This window comes from Kwoniella bestiolae, chromosome 1 (assembly GCF_000512585.2).
Source record: "Kwoniella bestiolae CBS 10118 chromosome 1, complete sequence".
NCBI classification, from domain to species: domain Eukaryota; kingdom Fungi; phylum Basidiomycota; class Tremellomycetes; order Tremellales; family Cryptococcaceae; genus Kwoniella; species Kwoniella bestiolae.
In genome coordinates this window covers 5,305,783-5,332,312 of record NC_089241.1, presented here as the reverse complement: position 1 = coordinate 5,332,312, position 26,530 = coordinate 5,305,783, and the positions used below count along the sequence as shown (strand labels likewise).

Sequence of the window (26,530 nt, the reverse complement as noted above, 5' to 3'; positions counted from 1 at the left end):
GGTAAGCACGGCTCCTCTACTGTCGTCATCCCCAATCAGCATCACTGTATCAACAGCCCGTTTGCACTTTTTCTATATGTAGTGGGTGCTGTATGGGAGTATCGGAGAATACCATACTGCACCGTCCACACCCGCCGATCATCACCGCCTACCTTGCCATCGAAAGCGAGCAGCCGCATCGCTTCTCGTCTCTGAGGTTCCCTTTGGGAACAACCACCACCACAACAACGACTAGTCTAGTGATTCCTGTCAATGAAAGAATGGTCCATGCTCAATTATTCAGATGCCGTTCGGTACCGAAAGTGCTTTGAACAACCTTTGCGGCCTGGTGATAGATACAGTAATTCCGTGCTTTGCGGGATTCCAGTGCATAGGTTAAATCTTACTAAAGACGGCGATGGAGATTAGGTGGGTTTGAGCACGACTCCCAAAAACACGTGGTAAACACGTGGAGCGAAAAAACGATCGACAGAAAGAGGTTGACTGTGTTTATAGGTGATGATGTCACCGATCAACAGCAGACGCGATCTGGTAAGTGAATGTAATGTTGGAGGATGTAAACGGAATTCAACATGAAGAGCAATACTGCCATGTACCTACAAGCAGCGCAGACATAGAAGCACAATACTACTTAAGATGGCACCAAAACGACAGGCAAGACCATCGACCCCGCCACCCAAGAAGAAAGCTAAGAAAGGTGGTCAGATCCAACAAACGTCCATATCGAATTTCTTCACCTCACCTTCAAAGCCCAGACCAGCTGCTGCCAATGGGCATAAGCGTAATGATACCGTGATCAGTATAGATGACTCGGATGATGACCTACCCACCGAGGTGAAAAGTCAGGAGAGTGGGGATGAGCTACTCGCCAGGAAGTTGGCAGCCGAGTGGGATCAGGAAGATACCGAGAATAACAAGAAAGTGGATAAAGGCAAAGGACGAGCTACACCCACTGTGGAAGAGGAAGAGGAAGAGGAAGATGAGATCGTACCTGTCGATCCACCATATTCCGAAGCTACAGGCGTCAATGGCTCATGCTCTAGTAAACATCAACTACCACCTATCACGGACGATATATCCAAGGTCAAGGCAGAGAAAAAATCAAAACCCATCGCATCGATATTTGCCTCGCGTCAAACGAAAGCCCATCCTCGCACACCTTCACCTCCTTTGAAAGCTTTGAAGAATGAAGTAGATACGAAACCAGTGTTGTTCTCACCGAGCAAGTCTGCAACTATCACTTCCGTTTCTGCTGATCCTGTCGATCCTATCGATTTCGATACCGACGCATTCCTGTTCAGACCCTCGGAGGTGGATACGAGTAAATGGCCGAAAGGTAGATTACCTTATAGTATCCTTGTGGGAGTGTATGTACAAGTATCAAGTACGAGATCGAGGCTACTTATCGTGAGGGTGTTGACAAAGTGAGTTATATCCCCAAGTCATCTATCACCAGTTTACACGGAGTACAAGTTCAGTATTGATCTTTCCCCCCAGCTTTCTCCACCTCCTCCTCAAAGTCTCACCCATAGACCTCCCACCCTCACTCTACCTCCTTTCGAACCACCTCCTCCCAAATTACCTCCCCTGCGAACTAGGCATAGGTTCTCAGATACTCACCAAGGCAGTCATGTCAGTCTCGGGCCTGCAATCCCGCGATCTCAAGAAATTATGGGATAAATGGGGTGATCCTGGGGATGTAGCGTTCGAAGCGAAAAACAATTTGCGGACTTTGGTCAAACCCTCGCCTCTACTCGTTGGAGATGTCTACACGAGGTTATTGGGATTATCGAAAGTCAAGGGAAGTCAGAGTGGACGGATCAAGGGGGACACGGTTAGGAGGTTGATGGTTCAGGCTAGAGGGGAGGAAGTTAGGTTTCTGGTTAGGAGTATGGTGGGGAATTTGAGGGTGAGTAAATGCACTCAACGTTTTACCCCTATCTGCGAGAATCAACTCAGTTGATTATAGGGTATGGTATGGCTGACACTGATGTCCTGTTATGTAGATCGGAGCCGTACGGCTTGTGAGTACACGGTGAACGATTCGCACTGCCGACTTAATACTGATCTATGATTTTACGAATTAGACATTATTAACAGCCCTAGCAAGAGCCACCGCCCTCCTTCACATGCCATCAGAACTCCTAGACTCGGTCAGACCCCTACCTCCCCCTCCACAAAAGCTCGAAAAGGGCCAGAAACGAGTACCAAGACCTAAAATCGAACCTGACCCAGCTAGGGAGGAAGTCGAGGAGAGATGCGTTGAAGCTACCAAGATTGTGAGAAAGGTTTATGTGCGTCATCCGAATTATGGGGATTTGGTAGTCGGGCTAGACCATGGGGGTTTGATAGGTTTGGAAGATAGGGTGGGAGTCAATGTTGGTAAGTACACTTCTTGATCCCTCAACTCTCAGCCACTCACCCTACTGCATTACTTTGCAATACTTAGTTGAAGGACGATGCTTACCTTCGGACTTCAACAGGTATCCCTCTATCACCCATGTTGGGGTCAATCACTCGATCCCTCAACGAAGTTTTTACTCGCTTGGGTACTTTGCCTTTCACTGCTGAGGCGAAATTGGATGGTCAGAGGGTACAGATACATGCTAGGATTGATGGTCCGCAGGGTGAGGATGATGGTGGTGGAAGATGGGTCGAGGGGGATGAAGGGAAAGTATGGGTCAGGCTATTCAGCAGGTGAGTCAACTGGAATCCGAACCCGAATCCGAAACACCCAGTCCAGATAGAATCGCAGGGGATCATAAACGCTTGATCTCGATAAGAGGACAGAGATGTCACTGATGATTGATACACCAATTCAGACATCTCGAAGATATGACTGAGAAATACCCAGATGTCTGTCAACTCATCTTAACTCTCTTATCTCGTCCTCTCCCTTCACCTCCCGCTGCATTCCCCTCCGAGGCATCCACTCCCACGCGAAGCATCTTGGATCTTCTTCACATACAACAGATCAAGTCGTTCATCATGGATGCGGAAATCGTAGCTGTTGATAAAGACACAGGGGCATACCGGACCTTCCAAGATCTATCGAACAGAGCCAAGAAGGACGTAAGAGTGGAAGATATCAAAGTGGTTGTTGGGGTATTCGCTTTTGATCTGATGTTATTAAACGATCAGGTTAGTACAACCATTACTCCTACTTCTGTTACCTTTTGTCCTGCCCTATCAGCCATTCACTTCATCGTATATAGACAGACTGACAAGTTTCACCATAGCCCCTCCTCGACTCCCCCTTCTCACACCGCCGTCATCTCCTCAGAACACTCTTCCAACCATTTTCGAACCCCTCTGATCCCACGCTCGCACGCTTCGCCCATGTAGCCTCTCTAGACTCCACGTCGCTGCAAGACGTCCCAGCAGAGATGCAAGCGTTCTTCGAGTCTGTCGTGGAGCAGAAATGCGAAGGTCTGATGGTCAAACTTCTCGAATCGGGTGAGGGGCTCACGGGGGAAGATGATGAGGATGATACCTCTAACGTAGGCGATACTCCCTCCAAGAAGGGGAAGGCGAAGGGGAAGGGAGGGAAGAGGAAGCCTCTTCCGGCGACTTATGAGCCTGATCAGCGGAGTCAGGGGTGGTTGAAAGTTAAGAAGGGTGAGTGTTGTCCGGGTATTGCCCTACCTCTTACCTTGAGATGTGTGAACTCAATCTTGAAGAGCACTTGTATTGTATCACAAGAAATCATCCCGGAAGAACGAGGCTGATCGTCTGTCTTCACTCAGATTACCTAGAAGGTCTGGGCGACTCCCTCGATCTAGTCCCAGTCGGCGCATGGTGGGGTCAAGGTCGAAAAGCAGGATGGTTCAGTCCGATCCTCCTGGCATGCCATAATCCGGAATCAGGAGCTTTGGAAGCGGTCTGTAAATGCATATCGGGTGGGTATACCTTTTCCGTCCTCCCATCACTTTCACGGATACGTAGTCCTGTCCAACGATGAGGCTAATCTGTCTTTTGGACGATATGATATAGGTTTCTCCGATCAATTCTACAAAGATTTGCTCAAGCGGTTCCCACCTGAAGATATGCCTGAGAAATGTAATAAGACTACGCCCTTGGGGTTCTACGATACCGGTGGACTTAGGCCAGATTTCTGGTTTCTGCCCTGTGAGGTATGGGAGATACGTGGTGCCGAGTGAGCGTGCTTCTCAATCTCGTTCGAATTTCATCGTGCCCTATCGAGATGATCTCGAATTCATCCGTTGGGATCAGATGGCATCGGCAGGTCATAGACAACAAAGCTGACGATACTATGTTATGATATAGTATAACCCTCTCCCCAGTCTATCCAGCCGCATCCTCCCAACTAGGTTCCGAAAGGGGTCTTTCAATAAGATTCCCCAGATTCATGAAAATACGAGAAGACAAGTCGTGGGAACAAGCTACAACCAGTGAACAGTTCGCTGAGATGTATAGGAAACAGATTCGAGAGGCTCCAAGCAAGGATGTGGCAGCTCAGAATGGGAGAGGAGAGGAGATAAGGAGGGATTCGGATGAGGAGGATATAAGGGATTTGGAGGATGAGGGGGAGGGGGAGGTGGAAGGGGAGGATGAGTAGGGATTTTCAATTTCAGTTGTTGTAGACTGATGATAATGGGTTACTTGCATACTCTGCAGTTGTACAGTTGTACAGTTGATACTCATTGCTCATTTAAGATGGTGATTATCTTTCATCTGTCTTGTTGTATATTTAGCAAAGAGGATCAACCCCTCCACAGATGCATAGCATGATCATAAAACGAACAACTAGCCACCAATGTCTCTCCACAGCTATCACTAGGTAATCTCGACCAATCAACACCATAAGCCAGACTCTCATGATCCTCAAATGTTGTTATTATCTCTCCTCTCCCTTCGTCCGAATTCGAGCTCGACTGGAGGTTGATGATACTATTGGGTAGATTGACAATCTTGAAGTTATCGTGCATGCACGCATTCAAAATGTGTTTCTTCCGTTCGGATGAGGGATGGAACTTGGTTCGCCAGATGCCTCCGCCCAGGTGGATTGTGGTTAGTGGTGTGAGCGGGGAGCGGGTATCGAATATGCGTAGGATCTCGTCGTAGCTTTACCATACAGTAGTATGTCAATAACAGTGTCATCGGAATGTGTGAAATGGGGAGGGTTTATGGCGAGGAGAAGGAAAAGCTCACCTTCCTACTGCCAGTAGATGCTCCGTATGAGGGGATGAAGCTATGGTGGTCACTCCTGCGTCGAAGCTGTGCATCCTTATTTATAAGCATAGACCATCCTCGGATGGCTATAGTCGAACTTACTTCTTATTCACGAAGGTAGGTCTGAAAGTCTCCCTGATATCCCATCTCTTCAATTTACAGTCGTCCCCGCCTGTGTAAGAAAGCCAGTCAGTGCACCGCACATAGCAATTGAACAGTAGATTCGTTGAGTGGGTTGGCGTGGTCGGATGATATCTGTATATACACTCACCTGACCAAACGGTGTTGGAATCCCAATTATCAAAGCTAGTAATCCACGGTTCGTAATCGTGTGCTTTCCAGGTGGAATCTACTTCCCATCCTGTCGGTGTGGGTGTTATGTGAGATAGATTACCAGTAGAGAGGGACGTGATGATTGATGAGGGGGATGAGCTGTAGAGATTGCAGATATCTTAGTATCATAATGCTCTGTCCTTCCCGTCGAGGATAATGGGATGGAGGAGAGCAGGGACTCACTCGTTCAGGCGATTAGACCAGTCCAACGAAAGACATAGTGTGGATTCTTCGTCCACGTCTATCCGATGTATTTCCGATAGTCGTTTCTATCATTCCAGCTTCTAATTCAGTACAAGGTGTGAGTAAGTCAGATAGCTAGTGGCTGGACTCACCGTATCGGTATCCAAGGCGTACAGGGTGATGTGTCCTTTGGCATCTGCTACCCCCAATACCGGATTGCCGTTGTCCAATTTCGGTGACCTGTGGAAATCAAAGTATCAATGAAGTCCTCATGGCTGCCCAACGTGCAAGCGGACCGGTGTATGCTGGAACTTTGAACGGCGACAGTGGTCCAAACTGAAAAGCGAATTGGAAGGGGAGGACAGGTTGAGATGACTTACCACTTGGTATCGAGTATAGCAGGAGTTTCAACCCTCTGTATCTCGGTTCTGTAAAATCGTACAGTATCAGTATATCATGATACAATAGATCCCATTTCAAGCAGCTCTCTGATGCCCAAGTGACCTATCGTTTCTTATACTATAGGCAGACTCACAAACTATCATCCTCCCCCACTTGATAAAGCAATAACCTCCCAACCCTCTGCGTAGGCTTACTCGGCCCAGCATCAATATCCTCATCATCATCGTCTTCTTCTCCTTCTTCATTGCCTTTTTTATCGCTGTTCTGTAGTGCAGGTGTCTCCTCATCCTCAGGCTTGACTATCTGATATGTCCCACAGACGAATATATCCTGATACCCATTAAAGGGACACCATTCGATCGAATCTGCCGAATAGACCGTATCGACGTATGCTAGGGATTTGGCTAGGTACACCGCCATATCAGCTGAGGTAGATAATTCTCGTCCGTTCTCAGCTGGACTTACCTTTCATAGTGCTTGTTAATCTGGGGATAGAGGAGGTATCAGAAGGGCGAATGAAGGTGGAAATTTGTTTTGTGATTTTCGTTTATCAGATGGACTTGACCGGTGGAGGTTGTCCACCTTACGCTGGTGCGAGTTATTGTGATCGTGTCAGTCTGTAAGTTTAGTCTTACATTGTCAATTCATGGTGAAGATGCGGACCAAGAATCAAAATGGAGGTCGCACCATTAGATGCATGTCAAACTGTAAGATGAGCTCTAAGGCAAATGTTCAGATGTCTACTCTACTTTACTCTACTCTACGATTCATTGGCTCTCTAGTAATTTTTAGGTTGACCTTGTCCGTCCCTCATCTGATAAGCTTCCACATCAGGTGCAGATACCGTATTGTTCCTTGAGAGCCTGCCTGCGTCTCCGGGGAACCAGGTAGGAATGGATATACCAAGGATCAAGAGGAATGCAAAACTACACAATGCAACAATCAATATATCAGTCAACTGTATTTCCCTTGTCGTTGTAGGTGGGAGGTATAACTCACAGTTCAAAGACCATCTGCAATACCCAGAATGCGACTCTGGAGTTTACAGGCGCATCATGATCCGTAGTGAAATTCTGTACCATCCGATACACAGCCACAACAATCAGACACCCAGCAGTGGAAAGGATGAAGATCGTGCCTCGTTTGTCCAAGGAGAATTTGACGGAGGTCAGGATGGCAGCTAGGGCAGCGATCACGACGGTACCTAGATATTCAAGGTCAGCTCTGGCCCGATATAGCAGAGATGCAAAAAGGTACTTACAGAATGACAGGACACTACTGGCATGTCGTAGTGATTTGACGACGCTCATATAATAATCTGATCCCAGGGCTTGTGAGATCATGGAAGAGCCTACGATGGCAGTGATGATAGCTGCCAGGAGTGTGAGTTTGAGCAGTCTACATGTATAGGAAAATCAGACATCAGTGTAAGTACCACCTGATACATGTTGTGGTGGAGAATGGATCTACTCACGTGGCTAGTCTTTTGACCCATCTTGGTCTGTCTTCTTGCGACATGTCCGAGTCGATCTGGAGCTTCCAACATCCTATTACAGGTTCGATGAGGAACAAGAATCCGATGGATACAAGTACCAGCTCGGCGACTGTACATCCCACACTGATTAGTTCTGCCTCTCCTGGGAAGGTATTCAAAATGAGTGGGAAGATTTGATGGACTCACTGAGCAGACCTTCCCCATAAGTGTTCTTAGACATATATGCCCGAATGACCAACATCCCGATCCTACATACTAGGAATATAGTAGGTCGGATGAGAAGTGTCGTTCGGTCAGATCGCCTGAACCACCTGAAAAGTAGGAGGGGAATGGCGAAGGCGTACTGCGTTGTCGTAAGTGATCTACATCAGTATGGAAAACTCGTTGATTTTCGCAAAGGGACCATGGTGCGACTTACGATAACGAGGAAGACGATGGACGGAGCGAGATCAGCAGAAGTTGGAAATCCACCTGTGAAGTTGATGTTGCTCAGACTTGAGTAATCGGTGCTGGTAGGTGTTGATGACATGTTGTTACTTATTGTATTTATTAGTCTGAAGTGATGGTTTGGGAACGATGAATAAGTAGCTCAAGTAGTGGTTGAGTGTTAGGTAAGTACATCTCATCAGCTCTTCGACATAGACCTTTATATACTTTTGATTCATGTCATGCTCGCTCGTCCGGGAAAAACGAAACATTGCTATGGTTAGATATCGGTACCGAAATCTGGTACGCGATCGAACATTGACCTCTTAGTGGTATTTGCAGGACAGTCCATCGAACTAAGATATCTCAGTAGATCTATTTTTGGATCTTGCTGGTCCGAAGCTGTGCTATGAATTGGATTTTTGCATTGACTATCTCGGTACATTACCTGGCTACACCACAAAATCAAGATCCTTAGCTCGTCGAAGACCATGCTCTCGCTAGCGAAACCGGGAGCGAGAGTTGTGTACCGGGATATATTTACTCCCTCCGTTTAAGCATGAGGGAGACCACCGCTTATGTAATCTACAGAAAAGAGAGAGACCCGATGCCAACGGAAATAACCGATGTTAAGCTGCCATCCAGAATAATCTTATGATCACGAAATCAGTAATCAAGGTGAAAAAACATGGAGAAGAGTAGGATGATGACAAATACAGGTGAAAGGTGAATGATGGGAGATGAAATACTGTGACAATCATCAGCTCATAGAATCAAGATACAAACGCAACATTCAAGCAGCATCAGAGCAACAGTCTAAAAGTATACTTACACACCAAAAGCACACAAGAAAAACTTATCTCCGGTCATCAGACGAGTATACGAGTACGACTCAATCCGGCAATCACATTCACAGTAACTCACTCCAACAACAAAAAGGTTAAAACGGACTTGACCGTATATTCCTCATTCCACTGCAAGGCTAAACTTCAATATCGACAGTCATCTCTGACGTTACATCTCAACCAGAAGCTATGCCATCAACCTACCTCCCAACCCGCAACATGACCCACCAACCACAACACTCTGCGCCCACTCAAGGAGACCTCGATATCTTGTCGCTACTCACATCCGATTCTACCAACCTCGGTCCTCTCCCTTCCGCTTCTACGTCACAAGGACAGCAGGGCCAGGGCCAGAAGAAACGGACATTGCCCAAGAGGGATAGTCCGATGGATGCCCTGATGATTTCTGCGGTCATTGCGGGGAGCGAGAAGATAAGTAGACATCATTTTGGGCATGGGGGTGAGTCCTGCTTTTGGATAGAGATTTGAGATCGTGTACTTCACATTTGGAGTTGCGGCAGCAGCTGGCGGCACCGTTATACTGCGTCTGCGTAAATTAGCATGGAAAAAGTTGTTTTTGAAGTACGATAGAGAATAGAACGTAATGCTAACATTCTCATGTCCATCTAGCAATCCCCCGAACAGGCACATACGCCTCATGCGATGAATCGCGCCCGTCATCGCCTTCCCCCCACCTCCCCCCTAAATTCACCATGCGTTCAACTCAAGCACCGAGGAGCGAGAGACTACGTCTCGAAGCAGAAGCCAAAGCCAAACTTCAAAACCAAGGATCATCAACCAGTCAGAATGCAGCTACATCACCTACATCGAAACCCAAACGAAAGATGTCCATCGATCCAGTCCCCATCTCCCAAACACTACAACTCTCCTCCCCTTCATCTTCGAATTACTTCCATCCGTCCCACTCATCACTCTCCATCCTCCCTTCTCCCAGCGCAAGAAATACCCGCCCCAAAGTCAGGTGTATGGCCCGAACGCGTATACCCACACCGCACGGCGAGCTGTTTCTACACTTGTACCACAATTCAAGCGATACCAAAGAACATCTAGCCATCGTCATTGATCCTATCCAGCTAGACGAGAAATCCAAAACGTCTGCTCCGAAGGGAAGAAAGGAAATACGGAGTATATCGCTCGATTCGGTATGGCGAGAAGGAGAGACAGACATGGAGAGGATAGTGAGAGGTGCATATACCGGTAGACTCCTTCCCGGTCAAACTACCTCCAGGTCTCCCGCCCACCCAGAACAGGAGGGGGATGTCGAGATGGGGATGTCTGAACAGCTTGATCAACTGCCCAACGAGGACGTCGATGTGAAGCCGTTGGTGAGGATTCACAGCGAATGTTATACGGGTGAGACGATCGGCTCGATGCGGTGTGATTGTGGTGAACAGCTCGACGAGGCGTTACGTCAGATCGCACTGCCTCAACACCTCAAGAGCCAGATATCCCAACAATTCCACCAACATGCTCACGGGACCGGTAACGGTATTGCCTTACCTACGCCTGACCCATCTAGACGATCTTCCCCCTCCCCTCTTGACGAGTCAAGGACAGTCCCAGGACGGGGGGTAGTGATCTATCTAAGACAGGAAGGACGAGGTATAGGACTCCTAGAGAAGATTCGGGCGTATAACCTCCAAGATCTAGGGAACGATACGGTAACTGCCAATCTTATGTTGGGGCATGGAGCCGACGAAAGGAAATACGATGTTGCTGCTGAGATACTACGTGATCTGGACCTGGCAGAGGAGGGGATAAGGTTATTGACTAATAATCCGGAGAAAGTTGAGGGTCTGTCCAAAGAGGGGATAAGGATCGTAGAGAGGGTGGGGATGGTTCCGAGAGATTGGAAGTGCACTACGCAGGGTGAGAATGAGGAAAAAGAAAAAGAGTATGCGGAGTATAGGGAACGTAGAGCTGGTGTTGGGCTTATTGGAGGTGGAAAGGCGAGGGGGCCGGAGTTGGAGAAGTATTTGAGGACGAAGGTTGAGAGGATGGGTCATAGTGAGTTGATCTCTTATATCCAAGTTTGCTCGACTAAATGGTGTTGAGCCGGTGATGTGAGAGATGGGTGCTGATTGGATGAACGGTTGCTGACGATACTGTCATCCAAATAGTGATTGATATCCCCGAGAACCTGCAGTGATGATCGTATACTCGAAACGCATCGTCCTTGTCGGATCAGGACGAAATGAAGCCTCTAGAGAATAATATGTGTTAGAGAACGATCTGGTGCGATCAAAATTGGGTCATATCGACCCAGTCAGGTTGATCATACCTCGATACTTCTGTGGTAGTGGAGTAGAAGCGATATACAACCATAACCAGTACTCATTAGGGGGTTTCCCCTCTTTTTGCGAGCATACAAGGTGTTTCCATTCCGTTGTACTATACCATCTCTCAATTTTATCCAATGCATTAGCAATTTCACTCTCAATGTCAATGTTGTGTCAGATTGGCGGCCTGCCAGCGCTTTTCTGAAAACAGGGACATCCTGACGAGCCTGACGCAGGTGGATTGAGGTTGCAGATCAACTAGAATACTCATTGAGGGAGATATGCTGATCGTTAAGTCATCAAAAAGTGCAATGCATAGATAATTCAACCCATCTGTGTTTTTAGTACTTTCAATCTCTGCTTTATACCTTATGTTTATTTCGTATTTCATATTTCGTATCCAATACATGTCAATGATGAGAGCAAATGAGAGAGATATGTGAATGAAAATGTATCAAAGTCTTTTCTATCAACAGTTTTCTGCTAGACCAGAGAAATTATCGAGTAGAGAACCCATAAGACTCGTTGGCCGATCTGGCCATGATATCCTTGACTGGACCGAGGAGACGGGTGAACGCTTGTTCGCCTAGGAAAGCCACTCGGAGAGGTTCGGTGCCTTCGGCTCGGACGGTGGCTGCTCGGGTTTGTTTGTTGAGGAGGGCGAGTTCTACATCACATTTCAAATATCAGCACAAGTCCGGTCATGTATTGGTAGATTGGACCAGATAGGAAAAGAACACCTGGAATCGACAACAGGATTGATTGGCATTGGATGAGGAATCGCAACCCACCTCCAAAGTAATCTCCCTTGGCATACCTCTTAACCACGCTCTCCCTTCCATCGTCCCCTCTCTTAATAGCGATGGCATTACCACTCTCGATAAGGAAGAACTCGTCTCCCGCTTCGCCCTGCTTAATAACATCTTCGCCTTGGTTGAAGGTTCGCGATTCGAGGACATCGGCGATCTTGGCTCGTTCGTGCGGTTGGAGTGACTGGAGGATCTGGACTTCAGAGAGGAAGGATTCATAGAGTCTTCTCTTTCTTGAGGTGTGCTGTGGCGGTTTAGGGATTAGCATGTATCCCAATGGAGCTCGTAAAACATGTTGGGAGGTGAAAGTGATCTCATGCGGATCTGTGGGTTAAAGGCAGAGTCTCTGGAATGGGTAGTAAGATGGAGGGAAACACTCACATCAAGGAGGATGGTTCTGAAGGAGACTCGATCAAGGGCCCAGAGGGTACAAGGTGTGATGGACAGGATCGAAGCAGCTCGAGGGGCACTGTAGAATAACATCCATCAGCACCAAACATCCCTCAACACTGCATCAACAGAGTAAGATAAAAGACACTGTCACCCACTTATGCATCAAAGCAAGTTCACCGAACGAGCTACCCTCCTTGCACGTAGCGACCTTTTTACCCAACAACGGTCTATCCCCTTTCTCGGGATCTATAACCTGACCGTCCTTCTTAACGAAAATATCGAGTGTACCACTCTCGACTACATAGAAGTAATCTCCCGCAGCACCCTGTTCAATGATCATCTCACCTGAAGGGATGTTCACCTCCTTCATCGCAGCGAGGACATCGGCTTCTTGCTCTTCGTCAAGGTTCCTAAACAGGAAGTTGGGTTTGATAGCCTGTTTAATCCTTTGCAATTGCTCTTCCGTCTTTGGGAACGAGGGGATAGCATTACCATTGCCCGAGTTGGGGTTTGGTGTAGCCTCATCCTCCTCTTCCATGGTAGATTCCAATAGACCTCCAGATGCACCGAACGTTCGTTGGTTGGTGGGTTTGAGCGATTCAGCAGAAACGGAAGTTCGTCTACCCAGGGCGTAGGAGGGGATGGGAGGCTCGTCGTTCTCCTCCGCGATGGTGGTGTTACCCACCGAACCGAATGGAGATTGGTTGAATGTGGGTGCGCCGCTGGTGGGAGGGAAGGAAGTAACGTTCTCGCTGAATGGGCTGGAATCGCCTCCAGGGCCTGCACCTGCTCCGGGAGATCCAAATGAGGGGTTGAAGATGTGTTGGTGCAGTTGGTTGGGGTTAGAACCGGTAGGTACGGTCGCTCGTCTGGGTCCGCCTGGTCCGAAGGGAGAGTCGGCGGGAGCCTGTTCAGAGAATGGGGAGAGAGCGTGAGGTTGAGAGTCGCCTACTCCCGGGGCATTGAAGCCTAGGGTACCGGGTGCGCCCTTTCGACCGCCTGGTGGAGCGGATAGGGGAGCTTGTTTGCCTTGTCTCTGGCAGTGACAAGTATCAGCGGGTGTACTTGAGTTAGTCAGAGTAAGGGGAGCAAGGTGTAGTGCGTTGACGGTCCACTCACCTCTTGACGAAGTTTGGTTTGGAACCAATCTGCACCCCATTGGATGACATCTTTGGGTTGGTCTCTCGCTACGTCCCTGTTGAGATCGTTGAGGATGGAACTCCAGGATGTCGACATGATGCTATGCTTGAGGTGGAAAAGGAGAGGAGAAGGAGGTTGATTTGGTTACAAAATGATGAGAAGTGAGAAATGAAAAGATCGACGTGTGTGAGTGTGGAGATGTGTGACGCCAGTCTGATAACACGTAAATCTCCTTTGTGTCTTATATCCGGATTGGGATATTAATGGGATAAGAGGGTTATCTGGATGGTATGTCAACCTACTATCCTTCTATATACTATGACAGTGATGTATATGAAGTGATGAAGAAGGATGAGATGTATGGATGTATAGATGATGATGAGCTGGATGGTATAGTATAGTATAGTATAGTACAGTATATATCCGCAAGTGGTAGTAGACTACTAGTAAGGTTGGTCACTCACTCTCATTTGTGGATGGATGGCGCGTTCCCACTTTCCACCATACGACAGCATCATGCCATCATACGGACCCCTGAATCAAGAATCAGGAACAAGTCTAAATTCAGGCATTAGCGTGGATTGATCTGCTCATTAGCATGGCATTACAAACTGTATCGTGGTGGTATGGATTCGTAATGACTATTAGGATTGATTACGAAACAGAGTGATCGACTGAAGACGAGTGGAGGTGAACCAATAACCAGGAGACGTGTTGATACATGACTCATGTTTCATGTGTCATTTATTCATCTTTTGCTTTTCAACGTCAGTACACATCCATCATCAACGTATCTGGTGCAGAGGATAGAATGACTGATCAATCTCTCCTATAACAGCTGCGATGACTTGGATATAGCCTGGAGGTTAACCATATAGTCCCATTCTCAAATTCAGATTACTCAACTACCAAAGGGACTACACTCAACATGTCGACAGCATCAGACGAAGAACTAGCTTCGATAGCCCAACACATAACGATACGCGACGATGATGATCAGATAACTTCATCCTCTATGCCAGCGAATGATCTGGACGTTTTGACGAATGGTACCGAAGACTTATTGGAAAGCACGCAGAAGGACATTCAGGTAGAGTGCGAAGCAGATGAAAGGAATGGTAAAGATGATACACCTTCATCCACTTCGAGCGGGGAGAATGGGGAAAGCCATGATAGCAATGAGTACAAGTGAGCTATCAGCTAACCACTTCGACCGTGTTGGTACGATAGCTGATAGACCTTCGCATCTAGGGAACTGGAAAAGAGGATACACTCGTTATTCCATGAAGTGGCTTTACTCCTTGATCGTATATACGGTATGTCAACCATTACCCCTTTATATACCATCACTGACTCCAGTGGACCTCGGATGTCAATTTCAGAAATACAAGAACTTCGACATTCATCCATACCTTCTACATTATCTACCCCCTCCGCACCATCGCGTATAGACACCCTCCTCTCCTCCTTATCCGACTCGACCCTCCTCCTCAGACCCCAGATCACATCCCTTTCTTCTGCTATATCCTCGTATACTGGATCTCGTAGGGAAACGCTGAAGGATGGTATAGAGGAGATTATGGAAGATTGGAAGCGGGTCGAAGATCAGCAGAAGTGGTTATTGGAGGAGATGAAAGAGGATGGTTGGTTGATACGGTTCAGAACGTGAGCTACGACTGTTACTTCAAACAGAATAACTTATTGAAGCTGATTACTTGAGATAGCACTGCAGATCAAGCTGAAGCTATGATGGACCCGTTGCAGAAGAGTCTGACGGAATGTCAGGTGAGCTGACAACGATATGAAGCAGTGTCTTAGCTGACGCTCAAACATACAGGCCTATGTTGAACGAATAAGCAATTCTTCTGCTCATGTACCCCTTCAAGCGGACTTTGATGACCAGCTCAGTATAGAGAGATTGCAGAAGCTGTCAAAGGGTCACGAGTCGATGACAAGGTTAGTATATTGCCTCTATACTTCATGTGACGGATAGCTGATTGGGGCATATGTAACAGAACATACGTGCCGAGCATCAACAAAATACTGAAAATGATGGACAAAAGCATATCCGATCGACCCATCAAAAACGGAGAATCGCTAAGAAGGTACGTGGAGACATTCAGCTGTGCAAAGATTGTCTAACATGGCACGAAGCTGACCGCTTTTGCAGGTTCGGCGAGATGAACCATCGATGGACAACTCTGCAGAAACAGCTTCAGCAGCTCAACGCCAAGATACGCTTGATCATCTCCCAACATGAAAACGAGATGGAGTATCTGGACGGTGGAGATGACGTAGAACTTTTAGCGGATGTCACGTCGCCGTACAGCTCTGCGGGAGATTCGAGAAGTGACTACTTTGGATATGGCAGTTCGGTCAAATCAAGAGAATCCACTTCATCAAGCTACGGCACCACTCGTACGAGAGAGTCAACTCATAATTCTACCTCAAGACCTTCTCCAAACCATCGTTCCTCGTTATCTTCGGGTGTATCAACTAGCTCGACGCGATCGTCCATTCGACAGCCTCTAGCTCATACTCACACTTCACCTTCCGTCAAACCGCCTTCGTCTTCCACTCTTTCGCCTGATACTGCCATGCGACCCTTACCGCTACGCCGAAGAACATCAATGATGTCCAGCACATCCTCCTCTACTGCCCGGAACACCCCAGCCGAGAAACCTCGATGGAACTCGTCACCTAAGGTCCCTGTCCAAACACCTACAATGCCTCGACGATCAGTCGGGCTACCTCGATCAGTCAGCCCAACGCCAAGTAACGCCTCGATAGCTTCGACTACCATGTCGAATCGTAGATTGAGCAGAATACCCGTGGCCAGCCCAACCTCAAAATCCGGTGCGGGGTATTCTTCACCCACAGCAAGTGAAGTATCCGTACCTGGATTAACAGTCTCCAACTCCCATTCCCGAACGCTTATCGCCGAACCATCCTCTATCAATCGGAATCCCAATCAGAGTCATCTAGAAAGAGCTCGAATGGGATTAAAAACTCCTGAGCCACCCCGACCTCGACTAAGCTCGACGTTCTCGTCCTTCTCTAGACCATTCGGTCAGAGTGCCACACCACCTGGAATGTCCCGGAACTCCTCATTCGGAAGTATAAGTGGGACTACTCCGCGTACACTCCCTACAAGGGGTAAAGCCCCACCATCCTCATTCCGAATTACTTCGCCTACACCCAGTGGATCGACTCGACCATCCTCGAGATTGAGCGTATTATCATATAGTAATTTCAATACGGCCTCGCAGGACTTGGTACCATTCGTTCCGTCCCGCTACGATCTGTTAGATATGGAGATCAGCAAGATAATGAGAGAGGTACAGTTCAACCTCTTTGTGAGTCGGTTGGATGCTGCGATGAAAAGGGGTCAAAGGCGGAATGAGAATGAGGAGTGGAAGGGTGAATATCTATTTGGGAGGAGCGAGAGACCGTCTAGTGTGAAATTGATTAGTATTGCGGGGCTTAGGAAACCCACCGCGGGAACTGGAAGTGGGGGGAATGCACCAGAGAGGAGGGTGAAGTGTATGATTAGGGTTGGGGGGCAGTGGGTGGATTTGAAAGGGGAGTTGGAGAGGAGGATGAGGGTGTTACAAGCTGAGGGTGGGGAGGATGATGATGAGACGTTTTAGATCAGTGATCGATCATCGATGATATGGGGATTGGGTCAGATCATGTGGCGTGTATAGGATGATGTGTCTTGGAGAACGATTGGGAGGAAGATCATGGAGTGGGAGTGGGGATTCGCATAGCACAGCATAACAGGATATGGGCGGAGTTGTAAAATATACTAGAATAAAGTATGAGTATTGTATATATACCCATGATAACGTATCTTTATGAAAATACAAGTATGATGATCATATTAACCCGTGAACTCGACGTTACTATATGTGCAGTTGGTCCGTTCTTGGTGCCTCTTCGAGATTCGTTGTAAACACGTTCAATGATATGAGATAAGTACCATTTCCTATACATGTCAAGCTAAGTCGTTTGACAAGACCTCTAATAGGTTATTCCACATTAACAATACTTCTTCTTCCCATCCACCCGAATGTGTAGCTACGACAGTATTAGTATCAGACTGCGGCTCGGTCTCTTCGTCAGGTAGAGACGATCCGGGACAGTCAAAATTGCCATAAGGTCTTGACCAGGCAAGGAGCCGAGAGCGGGAAGACATGACGATTGATTTCAAACGGATCCTGTCCGTCGGCAAGTGTCAGCTATTCGCTATTCATGCATCAATCTCTTGCTGTGTGCTGTTCACTCGACTCTTGGGTAAGATGAGATAGTCTATCATGTGTAGATGTATCATCGAATGAAGGGAGAAGAGGTATCATGTCGTCCGACTTACTTCTCCGTTATATCCACTTGACCGCCAAACTCGACTTCCACGCTCTTCCCGCCAAATATCAAATGTGATCTGGCACCTTCAGAGTCCCCTTTCTCATCCAATTGCGTTCTAGGCGGTATCCATCCATCGCTTCTCAATACAGCTAACCAGCCATTCTCTACCTCCTTCAACAAGCCTAAGACACCTTCAATAACGCTCGCAGCTTCCTCCTGAGCTTCTTGCTGCGTCCTATGTCCAGTTGAGAGGAGGGGTAGAGCGGTGATGTAGAGAGGTATAACTGATGTGAGAGTTAGGAGGTATGATACCCTCAGAGAAGCGAAGGGAGGGGAGGGAGGTATCTGAAGGATAATTTGCAGTAGGGTTGAGAGCCGAGATGATAGTTGAGGGACAGGACCCAATTTACTATGGAGAGTGTCAGCTAGACAAATGACCATCACCCTGCTGTGCTTGCAGCTCACTGTGTCCTCTCGTCCCTTTCCAACCCGCTCAATCGCTCATCAAGGAAGGTACGTAGTCTCTCTTCTTGTCTTGGTGTCAGATGCTTTATCAGAAGAGGTCGATCCTCACTGTTGTTCCTCTGAGTTCGACTGAGAGATTCTCCAGCCATTTGATTGTCAGTCATCCTCGAGCTGCACTGAACTGACCTGATGTGATGTCGCGAGTCTCATTGTGATGAGAAGAGACGAGCAAGGTGGGATTGCTGTCTCATCCTCCTTGGACGTTCTCGGTGGAGGTTACTGTGTATATGCGGGCGACGGCGATCGCCGAAAGAGTGACCCGGTTGACTGGACTGATGTTGACTTTTTCCGATCGAGGTAGAATTAGATGACGAAACCAACGACATTGTGACCATTATTACTATTTGGCTGTTTCTTCTTACTGTTCAATTTTGCTTGATCTGCACTTACTCATCTGTCATACCAAAGCGTAGCTCAGTGGGGCTAGACCCAGTGAGAATATCTAGACGTATCGACCTTTAGGGCGGTATCACCCACTCACTTCCTAGCGGGACATACACGATCGAGCAGGAACAGTCCACACAAGATGAAATTTATGTTGGGCGATTTGCCCGTCTTGTTCCCTTATGATCGGTGAGTGGGCCTCTCCCCAGTACTGAAATAGCTGGATGAACTAATGGAGCTGTTACTGTGCAGGCTGTATCCAGGTACGATATCATGCTGCTGTGTTCGCATCAATCTCTTGTGACATGGATAGCTGATCCACCGCTTCCGACTCGCAGAACAATACTCTTATATGGCTGATCTGAAAACTACCCTCGACGCTGGTGTAAGTCAGCTACCAATCTCCTTCGAAAGTGAGATAAGCTGATCCTCTGTTATGGTGGATAGGGCCACTGTGTTCTGGAAATGCCTTCAGGTACAGGAAAGACCGTCTCCCTCTTATCGTTGATCGTATCATATATGCAGGTGAGCTCCACCTCCTACTTCCCATACCAAGTTTATTCTGACACGCAACACGCTGGTGAACATAGTTTTACCCTACAAAAAGAAAGTTGATATATTGTTCGCGTACTGTGCCGGAGATTGAAAAAGCCCTGGCGGAATTGAAGAGGTTGATGGAGTATCGTGCGGAGATGGGTGCGAATGATGGTGAATTTAGGGGATTGGGGTTGACTAGTAGGAGGAATCTGTGTTTGCATCCTGAAGTGAGTTTCACTTCATCCTATGCCGTATCCCTATTGCGGTGTCGCTCCATCGCTCGTCCTGTTGAACAAGTTTACCTATGAGTTCTATATTGACCTTGATACATGGCTAGGTAAGCAAAGAGAAGAAGGGGAAGATTGTCGATTCGCGATGTCGTGATTTGACATCTGCGTTTGCGTGTGAGAAGGGTAGGGCCAATCCTGGTAGTGTGCCGTTGTGCAGCTATCACGAGGTGAGTTTAGTCCTCTTCTTATTAGCTGCCATGGGAGCCAGTAACTCAGCTGATTGGTCCGATGCGGATGTAGGAATTGAACAATTACGAAGCTGGTAACCTTATTCCACCCGGTATCTATACCATCGACGACGTCAAGAAATATGGGAAAGAGAAGGGAGTCTGTCCTTATTTCACTATACGTCGAATGGTAAGTCTCAAAACTCCCCTCGTTCCCAGATGACCCCGACCTAGATTACTGACTCAGCGGTGTAGTTACCCTTCCTCGATGTGGTGATTTACTCGTTCCATTATCTATTAGATCCAAAGGTCGCGGAACAGGTATCAGCGGAAATGAGTAAAGAAAGTATAGTGGTATTTGATGAGGCGCACAATATAGGTTAGCAGCTACCACATGCTCCTTCAATAGTCTGAGTGTAGCCAGCTGATCATTTTACTGGAATAGATAACGTCTGTATCGAATCGTTATCGATTGACTTGACTAGACCGATGTTAGATTCTGCAGCTAGGAGTGTGAACAAGATAAGTGATAAGATTGCCGAGTGAATATCAGCTTCACACTTGTGATTCTTCCTATAGAGGATTTTAGCTGAGGTGTTACCGGTCATTACAGGATCAAAGAAACTGACTCTCAGAAGCTGGAAGATGAATACAAGAAATTAGTAGAGGGATTGCAAGAAGCCAACGAAGCGCGTGAAGATGAAGATATGATGGTCAGTCCGGTACTCTCGAAGGATATGCTGGACGAAGCTGTTCCTGGGAATATAAGGAAGGCGGAACATTTCATTGCGTTCTTGAAGAGGTTCATAGAGTATTTGAAGGTGAGCTGTTCGATACCTTGGTTTGGTTTGAACGCCGTAGCTGACTGTGATAATGGAATGTAGACGAGAATGAGAGTGCTACACGTCGTTGCTGAGACACCGCAGAGTTTCCTGGCGCATCTGAAGGAGATTACTTATATAGAGAAAAGGCCATTGAAGTGAGCTATATTTCTTGCCCTGATCGCGCAGTAAAGCTGACATTTCTGCACAGATTTGCTGCAGAACGTCTAACATCTTTGGTGCGGACGCTGGAGCTTACGAATATCGACGAACATTATTCGTTACAGAAGGTAGCATCGTTTGGTACATTGGTGGCAACGTATGAGAAGGGTTTCTTACTCATCCTGGAACCATATGAGACGGAACATGCTACGGTGCCGAATCCGATATTCCACTTCACGTGAGTTGGCGAGAGAGCTTCGTTCAAAGATCCTCAACTGATACATGTGTCCTCAGATGTCTCGATCCCTCTTTGGCAATCGCACCAGTGTTCGAACGATTCTCTTCCGTAGTAATCACCTCAGGAACCATCTCACCTCTCGACATGTACCCCAAAATCCTTCAGTTCCGACCGGTTACTGAACAGTCTTATCCTATGACATTGACAAGGAATGCATTCTTGCCTATGGTTATAACTCGAGGATCGGACCAGGTGCCTATATCATCAAGATTCGAAGTTCGTAACGATCCTGCTGTGGTCAGGAATTTCGGTAGTATCCTCATTGATATGGCTAAGACTGTTCCGGATGGGGTGGTGGCGTTCTTCCCGAGTTATCTGTATATGGAGAGTATAGTCTCGGCTTGGTATGATATGGTGAGTTGGTATGGTCACATCTCCAGGTTTAGCAGAAGTTCACGGCATTGTCACTTGCGAAGATAAGAAACGGCTGTATACTTATATCGTCAATGCTACTCATAGGGTATCTTGAGCGAAGTATGGAAACATAAATTACTTTTCGTCGAAACTCCCGACGCAATGGAGACGTCCATCGCATTGAGGAATTACAGAGAAGCGTGTAATAATGGTAGAGGTGCTGTCATGCTTTCGGTAGCTCGAGGAAAAGTATCGGAAGGGATCGATTTTGATCACAATTACGGAAGGGCGGTGATCATGTTTGGGTGAGTCAGCTTCGTTCCAATCGTCCTCCTGATAGGCTGAAGTTGATTGGCTTCCATTCATGGATGGTATAGTATACCATACCAGTATACCGAGTCTCGTATACTCAAAGCTCGATTAGAGTTCTTGAGAGATAATCACAGGATTAGAGAGAATGATTATCTCACTTTCGACGCTATGAGGCATGCTGCTCAGTGTGTGGGGAGAGTCTTGAGAGGTAAGACCGATTGGGGTTTGATGGTGTTTGCGGATAAGGTAGGTTGATCTCTTCTTTCAAATGATCCACCCTTTTTCCCCCATCATTTACACCGTCTGAGACAAATGGTCAACTGTATATATTGGTAGGTGCTGACTTTCAATACCTAATACTGCATAGCGATTCGCAAGAACAGACAAACGCGCGAAATTGCCCAAATGGATAAACGCCTACATCACCGAAGCACATTCGAACCTTTCCACCGACGTGGCTATATCCCTAGCTAAGAAATTCATAAGGCAGATTTCACAGCCGTTCGATCACACTCAGACTGGAATCAGTCTTTGGACATTGGAAGATATTGAGAGAAGACAACTGCAGGATAAAGAGGATGCTGAGAAGGCTGAGGAGGAGCTGAAAGCTTCCACGGGGAAAAATTATAGGAATGGTACGATCAATGGGAATGGAGAGGGAGAGGGAGATGTGGATGTGGATTATGTGATGGATGATTATGAGGGAGAGATGGATGATGATGAGTTGGCGAGGTTGGACATCCCTGATGATTTGTAGGGTTCTGGCGATGACCTAAGTAAGAGGACGGAGAGAGAGCATCGATTGTTGAACATTGTAGTATAGAGTGAAGTTTGATGTATATGTTGTATAACGAAAAGAGGGGAATCGCCATGCCATGATATATGCATACCAATCTATGTATCTACCCAGTTCCCTCGAACGATACATATCCACCTAGAACGAAGAGACTTGAGCGGGATCATCCCTACTTGCGTAGAATTTCTCGAGGAAAGTCTTGGGTGGGGCTGGGTCGTCGAATCGCTTGAACCATTGCATGACGTGGGGCTGGGTGGGTGATAGGAGTATTAGCAATATGATGTAGACCTGATGGGTCAAACAGAGGAACGATGCAGTGAAAATATCACATAGAAATAGAAGGAGGTGATGTGATCGTATGGCCAAGCAAGTTGATTTCGAGTGGTCCGTAGTTTCGAGATTCATGTTGCTCAACTTCACTTTCCTGTGGCCATGCCTCCTCCTTTTTTGCTCATGGCCAAGCGTTCACTGTTGCAGTCTCTCTAACGTTTCTCCTCTCACGTCCCCGTATGCCCGCCCTATCGCTCACCCTTCGTTCTCTCTCCGTACCCTCCCATTCCCTCCATCAACTCCCTCCGCTTCCTCTCCCCATCTGACCCATCTCCTCTTCTCCTCTCCCCACCCTCCTCTCCATATCACGCAAAACACCCCACTCACCTCTTGTTTCCAAGCATTCATAGTCTCCTGATACTCCTGTTGATTCTTGAGCAACATGATGTTCATCACTGATAGATCAGTTATCGTATCCCTATTCCTCTCGAAATCTTGTCTGAACTTGAGTCGGACAAGGGAGGGGGAGACGTTGAGGGCGTAGAGTTGGACGATGTCTGGGGCCTGGGTGGTCAATCATGGGGAGGAGGTCAGCCAGCTGATTGAGAATGACTCTTTGAGAGGACTGGTCGGTCTACATTTCCCATCCCAATCCTTCACACTCCATACTATCTCGTTTTCTGTTTCTATACAAGACGATCGTTTTCCCTTGGGAAGTGCTTCTTCATTGTACGATACACTGCCATCCCTTCGTCTTCGCCTCCACCCATATTCATGCACTCCATCTATGTTTCATGCCCGTTTTGTCTCTCCCCCCTCCTCCCAACTCTCCTCCTTCCGTATTCCTACCACCCCGCTTACCCTAGTCCAAAAGTTCAGCAAGACACAAACACTCACAGATCGGTACCAAGCCCTGTAAGCCACGATGGAAGCCTTCCTAGCTTCCTCCCACGATCCAACGGTGGTCGTCAGCTTGGCCATTCTAGAAGGGATCATCGTCATTTTGGTTGTTTGTTCAACGGGTACAAATAAAGCTGAGTGGTGGTAGTGTTGGTACAAGAGCGAGACTCGGAACTATATGTATAGATGTATGAGCGGATGGTCTAGTCAATTGAGAGTTTGAATTTCACTTCTCTGGAGCTGGAGAGGTCCAAGTGAGGATGAGATGTCAACGAGCGGGATCAAATTTCACCTCTACCTGGTTCAACGAATAGGGTTACAGGTGATTACTCCATTGTTCAAGTGGCACTGCGTACTGCTTCATCACAACCGGACAACTGAACATGATACGACGGATGCATGATTATACAATAAAGCATGGATAATCATCTAAGAGACAACCACTGCTCCTCATCAAGCGCAGTAGATACATACCCTACCCCATCTCACCCTTACTCCTACTCTTCTCCCTCCCACACCCACCTCTTCGCCAAATCCCACATCCCCTCCCATTTAGGCGTCAACCACTCCTTAGCCTTCGTATCCGTCTCGGCATGTCTAGCTCTGAAAAGCCTAAACGTTCGTTCAGGTACCTCTCCCTCCCAGATCAATTCACATTTATTATCTTCCAAACTTTCTGGTGATCCATCCGCTTCTCCATTACCATTACCATTACCTTTCGGACGTTCCTCTTCATCGTCCTCGTTCTCATGCTCATTATCATTCAATGGTCTAGCCTCTTCCGTCCAATCTATTCGATTCAATAATAGTTTCTTATAATGTTTGATGGATTTATCGACCCCTTCCACAAGCACCAACGCGAATTTGGGATTGAATATGCATACTCCGGATAACAAGTCGGATTTGGCAGTTTCGCGGATCTTGAATCTGTGTCGACCGTTTGTGAGGTATTTGATCCTAAATGAGGAAGAAGACAAAGTCAGCTTTGAAGCTCATTTGATCATAGTCTGTCACAATACCACAAGAAGAAAATGGTGTGACCATATTGTTTGAACTGAGGTAATCACAGGAAAAATTTTCGTCTGCGAAGAGAAGTTCACTCACTTGAATACTGCCCCATGGATACCCTTCCTCTCCCTAGCTACCAACTGATTATATTCCTTCTCCTTCCTCTGTTCAGGAGTCAACTTCCTCTCCAAATTATCTTTCTCATGATTATGCGCTCTCTGCGCCACCTCCTTCCTAACCTTCGCCTCTACCTTGGTGGGATCTTGCACCGCATCCGACGTCAAAACTTTCATCAAGTTTGCTAATCGTACCTTGGGTGGGTCGGGGGGTAACAAGCCCATCTTGATCCTATCTCTCTTATCCTCCAATTCAGCCTGTCTCCTCTGTCTCCTCATTTTCTTCTGTTCCTTCTTGGTCAACATTAATCCCCTCTCAGGCTGCTTCTTATCGCTCGGTGCGGCGATAGGAATGGGATGTTGGATCAGATGGGTGATAAGTGAATCTTGATGGGTAGTCATGAATTCCACGGCGGACTCGAGATCTTCATACCCCTTCCCTTCGGGGAGGATCGCTTTATCCCACCATTCTACTTCCGGAGGAGGTTGTCTCTGCAACAAAAACAGGATATCAACGCTTGTCGAGATGAGATAGACAAGATCAGGGATCGATAAGGGTAAAGAGGATATACTCACCTTCAAACTCCTCTCCAACGTATCAAACTCGCTATCCAACCCTGCTCTCCTACTAGCTTCTGCAATCCTCTGTCTGAGCTCTTCCATCTTCTGCTCATTTCTCAATGCTTCACCCTGCGCAACATATTTACCCGCTCGAGAGAACTGCAATTTCTTACTTCGTCTCATCGGTGCTCGTTCCTCTTCAGGGATAGATGTTCCAGAACCACTAGGTGTCGGAGTAGTGGCATAGGGGTTCAATACCGGAGCAGCGGGTGCAGGTGATCCAGGTGTTGAAGAGATGGCGGCTGCGTTGGCTCTGACAGACGTAAATTTAGGTGCCATAGTCTTATATCTATCTCGCATAGCTTTCTTCTCGTTCTTCTCTACTTCCTGCTGTTGTTGCTGAGACTGACCCATAAGAAGAGGATGTAAGGCTATAGAGCTAACACCAGGTTGACCGGTACTGGCTGACGAAGATGGTTGATCGGATGTAGATGGTTTAGGCATTGTTCCAGATCCCGAGAGATAGGGATTCGCAGCTCTAGCGTTGAGGGCTTCAATTCGAGCTTTGGCAGCTGCGAGCTTGTCGGCGATGGAGGCGTTCATAGCTGGTTTGGGAGGGAGGGCAGCTGGTCCAGGTGCAGGAGCAGGTGAGGGTGAAGCTGACCCGGATCCGGTCCCGACTGGCGGAGTGGATCGAGAGGCGGCATTGGCAGTTTCGATTTGAGCTTTCCTAGCTGCTATTTGAGCTCGGATGGCAGCCATGTCCAACGGTCCTCCTGGAGCGGAAGCAGCAGGTGAATCGAGTTTCGCCCGCTTTGGGTCAGGTTGACCCAGTGCGGAGCCATCAGCAGGTCGTCGGCCGGCCATGGTGGTGGGAGTGCTTTTGGGGGTGAGTGAAGAAGAAGAGAATGTGGTGTGAAGTGGTGATTTATTCACCTTGCTTGTGCTTGTACTTTCAACCTCGAGGACATGCAACTGCAGGTGGCAACAGGAACGAGCGACGGGATCAAACATTATTTGGCAGGTGTATTTATGGTATTTTATCCCATATTCCTGATTCAAAGGAGGGGTGTTCACCTCCACTTTTCATCTTCACTCTGTTCGATAAGATATGAGATGACGATGACGATGAGTAAGTGATTGAG

At 47.4% G+C, this 26,530-nt stretch overlaps 10 protein-coding genes across 10 annotated transcripts; 4 read left to right on the top strand and 6 right to left on the bottom strand.

The window, feature by feature from the left end:
• Positions 1–636: 636 nt before the first annotated feature.
• On the top strand, positions 637–4,579 carry I302_102007 (uncharacterized protein; the record flags this gene model as incomplete). The annotated part of the gene is made up of 10 exons (XM_019187387.1): positions 637–1,424; positions 1,498–1,909; positions 2,007–2,024; positions 2,088–2,382; positions 2,484–2,697; positions 2,823–3,141; positions 3,240–3,618; positions 3,747–3,899; positions 3,994–4,156; positions 4,288–4,579. The coding sequence occupies 10 exons, from the start codon at positions 637–639 to the stop codon at positions 4,577–4,579; spliced, it is 3,033 nt and encodes a 1,010-aa protein (XP_019050265.1).
• Positions 4,580–4,724: 145 nt separating this feature from the next.
• On the bottom strand, positions 4,725–6,531 carry I302_102006 (uncharacterized protein; the record flags this gene model as incomplete). The annotated part of the gene is made up of 8 exons (XM_019187386.1): positions 4,725–5,085; positions 5,173–5,238; positions 5,296–5,365; positions 5,465–5,625; positions 5,710–5,795; positions 5,862–5,949; positions 6,090–6,137; positions 6,245–6,531. 8 exons carry the CDS (start codon positions 6,529–6,531, stop codon positions 4,725–4,727), a joined length of 1,167 nt encoding a protein of 388 aa, XP_019050264.1.
• Positions 6,532–6,889: 358 nt separating this feature from the next.
• Positions 6,890–8,135, bottom strand: I302_102005 (uncharacterized protein; the record flags this gene model as incomplete). Its single annotated transcript, XM_019187385.1, has 6 exons — positions 6,890–7,037; positions 7,111–7,315; positions 7,373–7,509; positions 7,586–7,715; positions 7,793–7,949; positions 8,025–8,135. The coding sequence occupies 6 exons, from the start codon at positions 8,133–8,135 to the stop codon at positions 6,890–6,892; spliced, it is 888 nt and encodes a 295-aa protein (XP_019050263.1).
• A 931-nt stretch (positions 8,136–9,066) lies between these two features.
• On the top strand, positions 9,067–11,047 carry I302_102004 (GTP cyclohydrolase II; the record flags this gene model as incomplete). The annotated part of the gene is made up of 3 exons (XM_019187384.2): positions 9,067–9,337; positions 9,508–10,905; positions 11,019–11,047. 3 exons carry the CDS (start codon positions 9,067–9,069, stop codon positions 11,045–11,047), a joined length of 1,698 nt encoding a protein of 565 aa, XP_019050262.2.
• A 627-nt stretch (positions 11,048–11,674) lies between these two features.
• I302_102003 (uncharacterized protein) lies at positions 11,675–13,615 on the bottom strand (the record flags this gene model as incomplete). Its single annotated transcript, XM_019187383.1, has 5 exons — positions 11,675–11,844; positions 11,969–12,230; positions 12,368–12,455; positions 12,535–13,415; positions 13,499–13,615. The coding sequence occupies 5 exons, from the start codon at positions 13,613–13,615 to the stop codon at positions 11,675–11,677; spliced, it is 1,518 nt and encodes a 505-aa protein (XP_019050261.1).
• An 832-nt stretch (positions 13,616–14,447) lies between these two features.
• Positions 14,448–17,169, top strand: I302_102002 (uncharacterized protein; the record flags this gene model as incomplete). The annotated part of the gene is made up of 7 exons (XM_019187382.1): positions 14,448–14,707; positions 14,771–14,835; positions 14,902–15,184; positions 15,244–15,304; positions 15,357–15,475; positions 15,535–15,624; positions 15,690–17,169. The coding sequence occupies 7 exons, from the start codon at positions 14,448–14,450 to the stop codon at positions 17,167–17,169; spliced, it is 2,358 nt and encodes a 785-aa protein (XP_019050260.1).
• Positions 17,170–17,516: 347 nt separating this feature from the next.
• I302_102001 (uncharacterized protein) lies at positions 17,517–18,498 on the bottom strand (the record flags this gene model as incomplete). Its single annotated transcript, XM_019187381.1, has 3 exons — positions 17,517–17,739; positions 17,892–18,293; positions 18,350–18,498. The coding sequence occupies 3 exons, from the start codon at positions 18,496–18,498 to the stop codon at positions 17,517–17,519; spliced, it is 774 nt and encodes a 257-aa protein (XP_019050259.1).
• A 437-nt stretch (positions 18,499–18,935) lies between these two features.
• On the top strand, positions 18,936–22,491 carry I302_102000 (uncharacterized protein; the record flags this gene model as incomplete). The annotated part of the gene is made up of 16 exons (XM_019187380.1): positions 18,936–18,982; positions 19,046–19,056; positions 19,132–19,178; positions 19,241–19,318; positions 19,384–19,557; positions 19,668–19,787; positions 19,861–19,977; positions 20,043–20,166; positions 20,233–20,329; positions 20,401–20,608; positions 20,672–20,766; positions 20,820–21,008; positions 21,065–21,422; positions 21,528–21,727; positions 21,800–21,980; positions 22,102–22,491. 16 exons carry the CDS (start codon positions 18,936–18,938, stop codon positions 22,489–22,491), a joined length of 2,436 nt encoding a protein of 811 aa, XP_019050258.1.
• A 177-nt stretch (positions 22,492–22,668) lies between these two features.
• Positions 22,669–23,802, bottom strand: I302_101999 (uncharacterized protein; the record flags this gene model as incomplete). The annotated part of the gene is made up of 3 exons (XM_019187379.1): positions 22,669–22,779; positions 23,188–23,364; positions 23,698–23,802. 3 exons carry the CDS (start codon positions 23,800–23,802, stop codon positions 22,669–22,671), a joined length of 393 nt encoding a protein of 130 aa, XP_019050257.1.
• Positions 23,803–24,197: 395 nt separating this feature from the next.
• On the bottom strand, positions 24,198–26,252 carry I302_101998 (uncharacterized protein; the record flags this gene model as incomplete). Its single annotated transcript, XM_019187378.1, has 3 exons — positions 24,198–24,657; positions 24,805–25,316; positions 25,401–26,252. 3 exons carry the CDS (start codon positions 26,250–26,252, stop codon positions 24,198–24,200), a joined length of 1,824 nt encoding a protein of 607 aa, XP_019050256.1.
• Between the last annotated feature and the right edge of the window lie 278 nt (positions 26,253–26,530).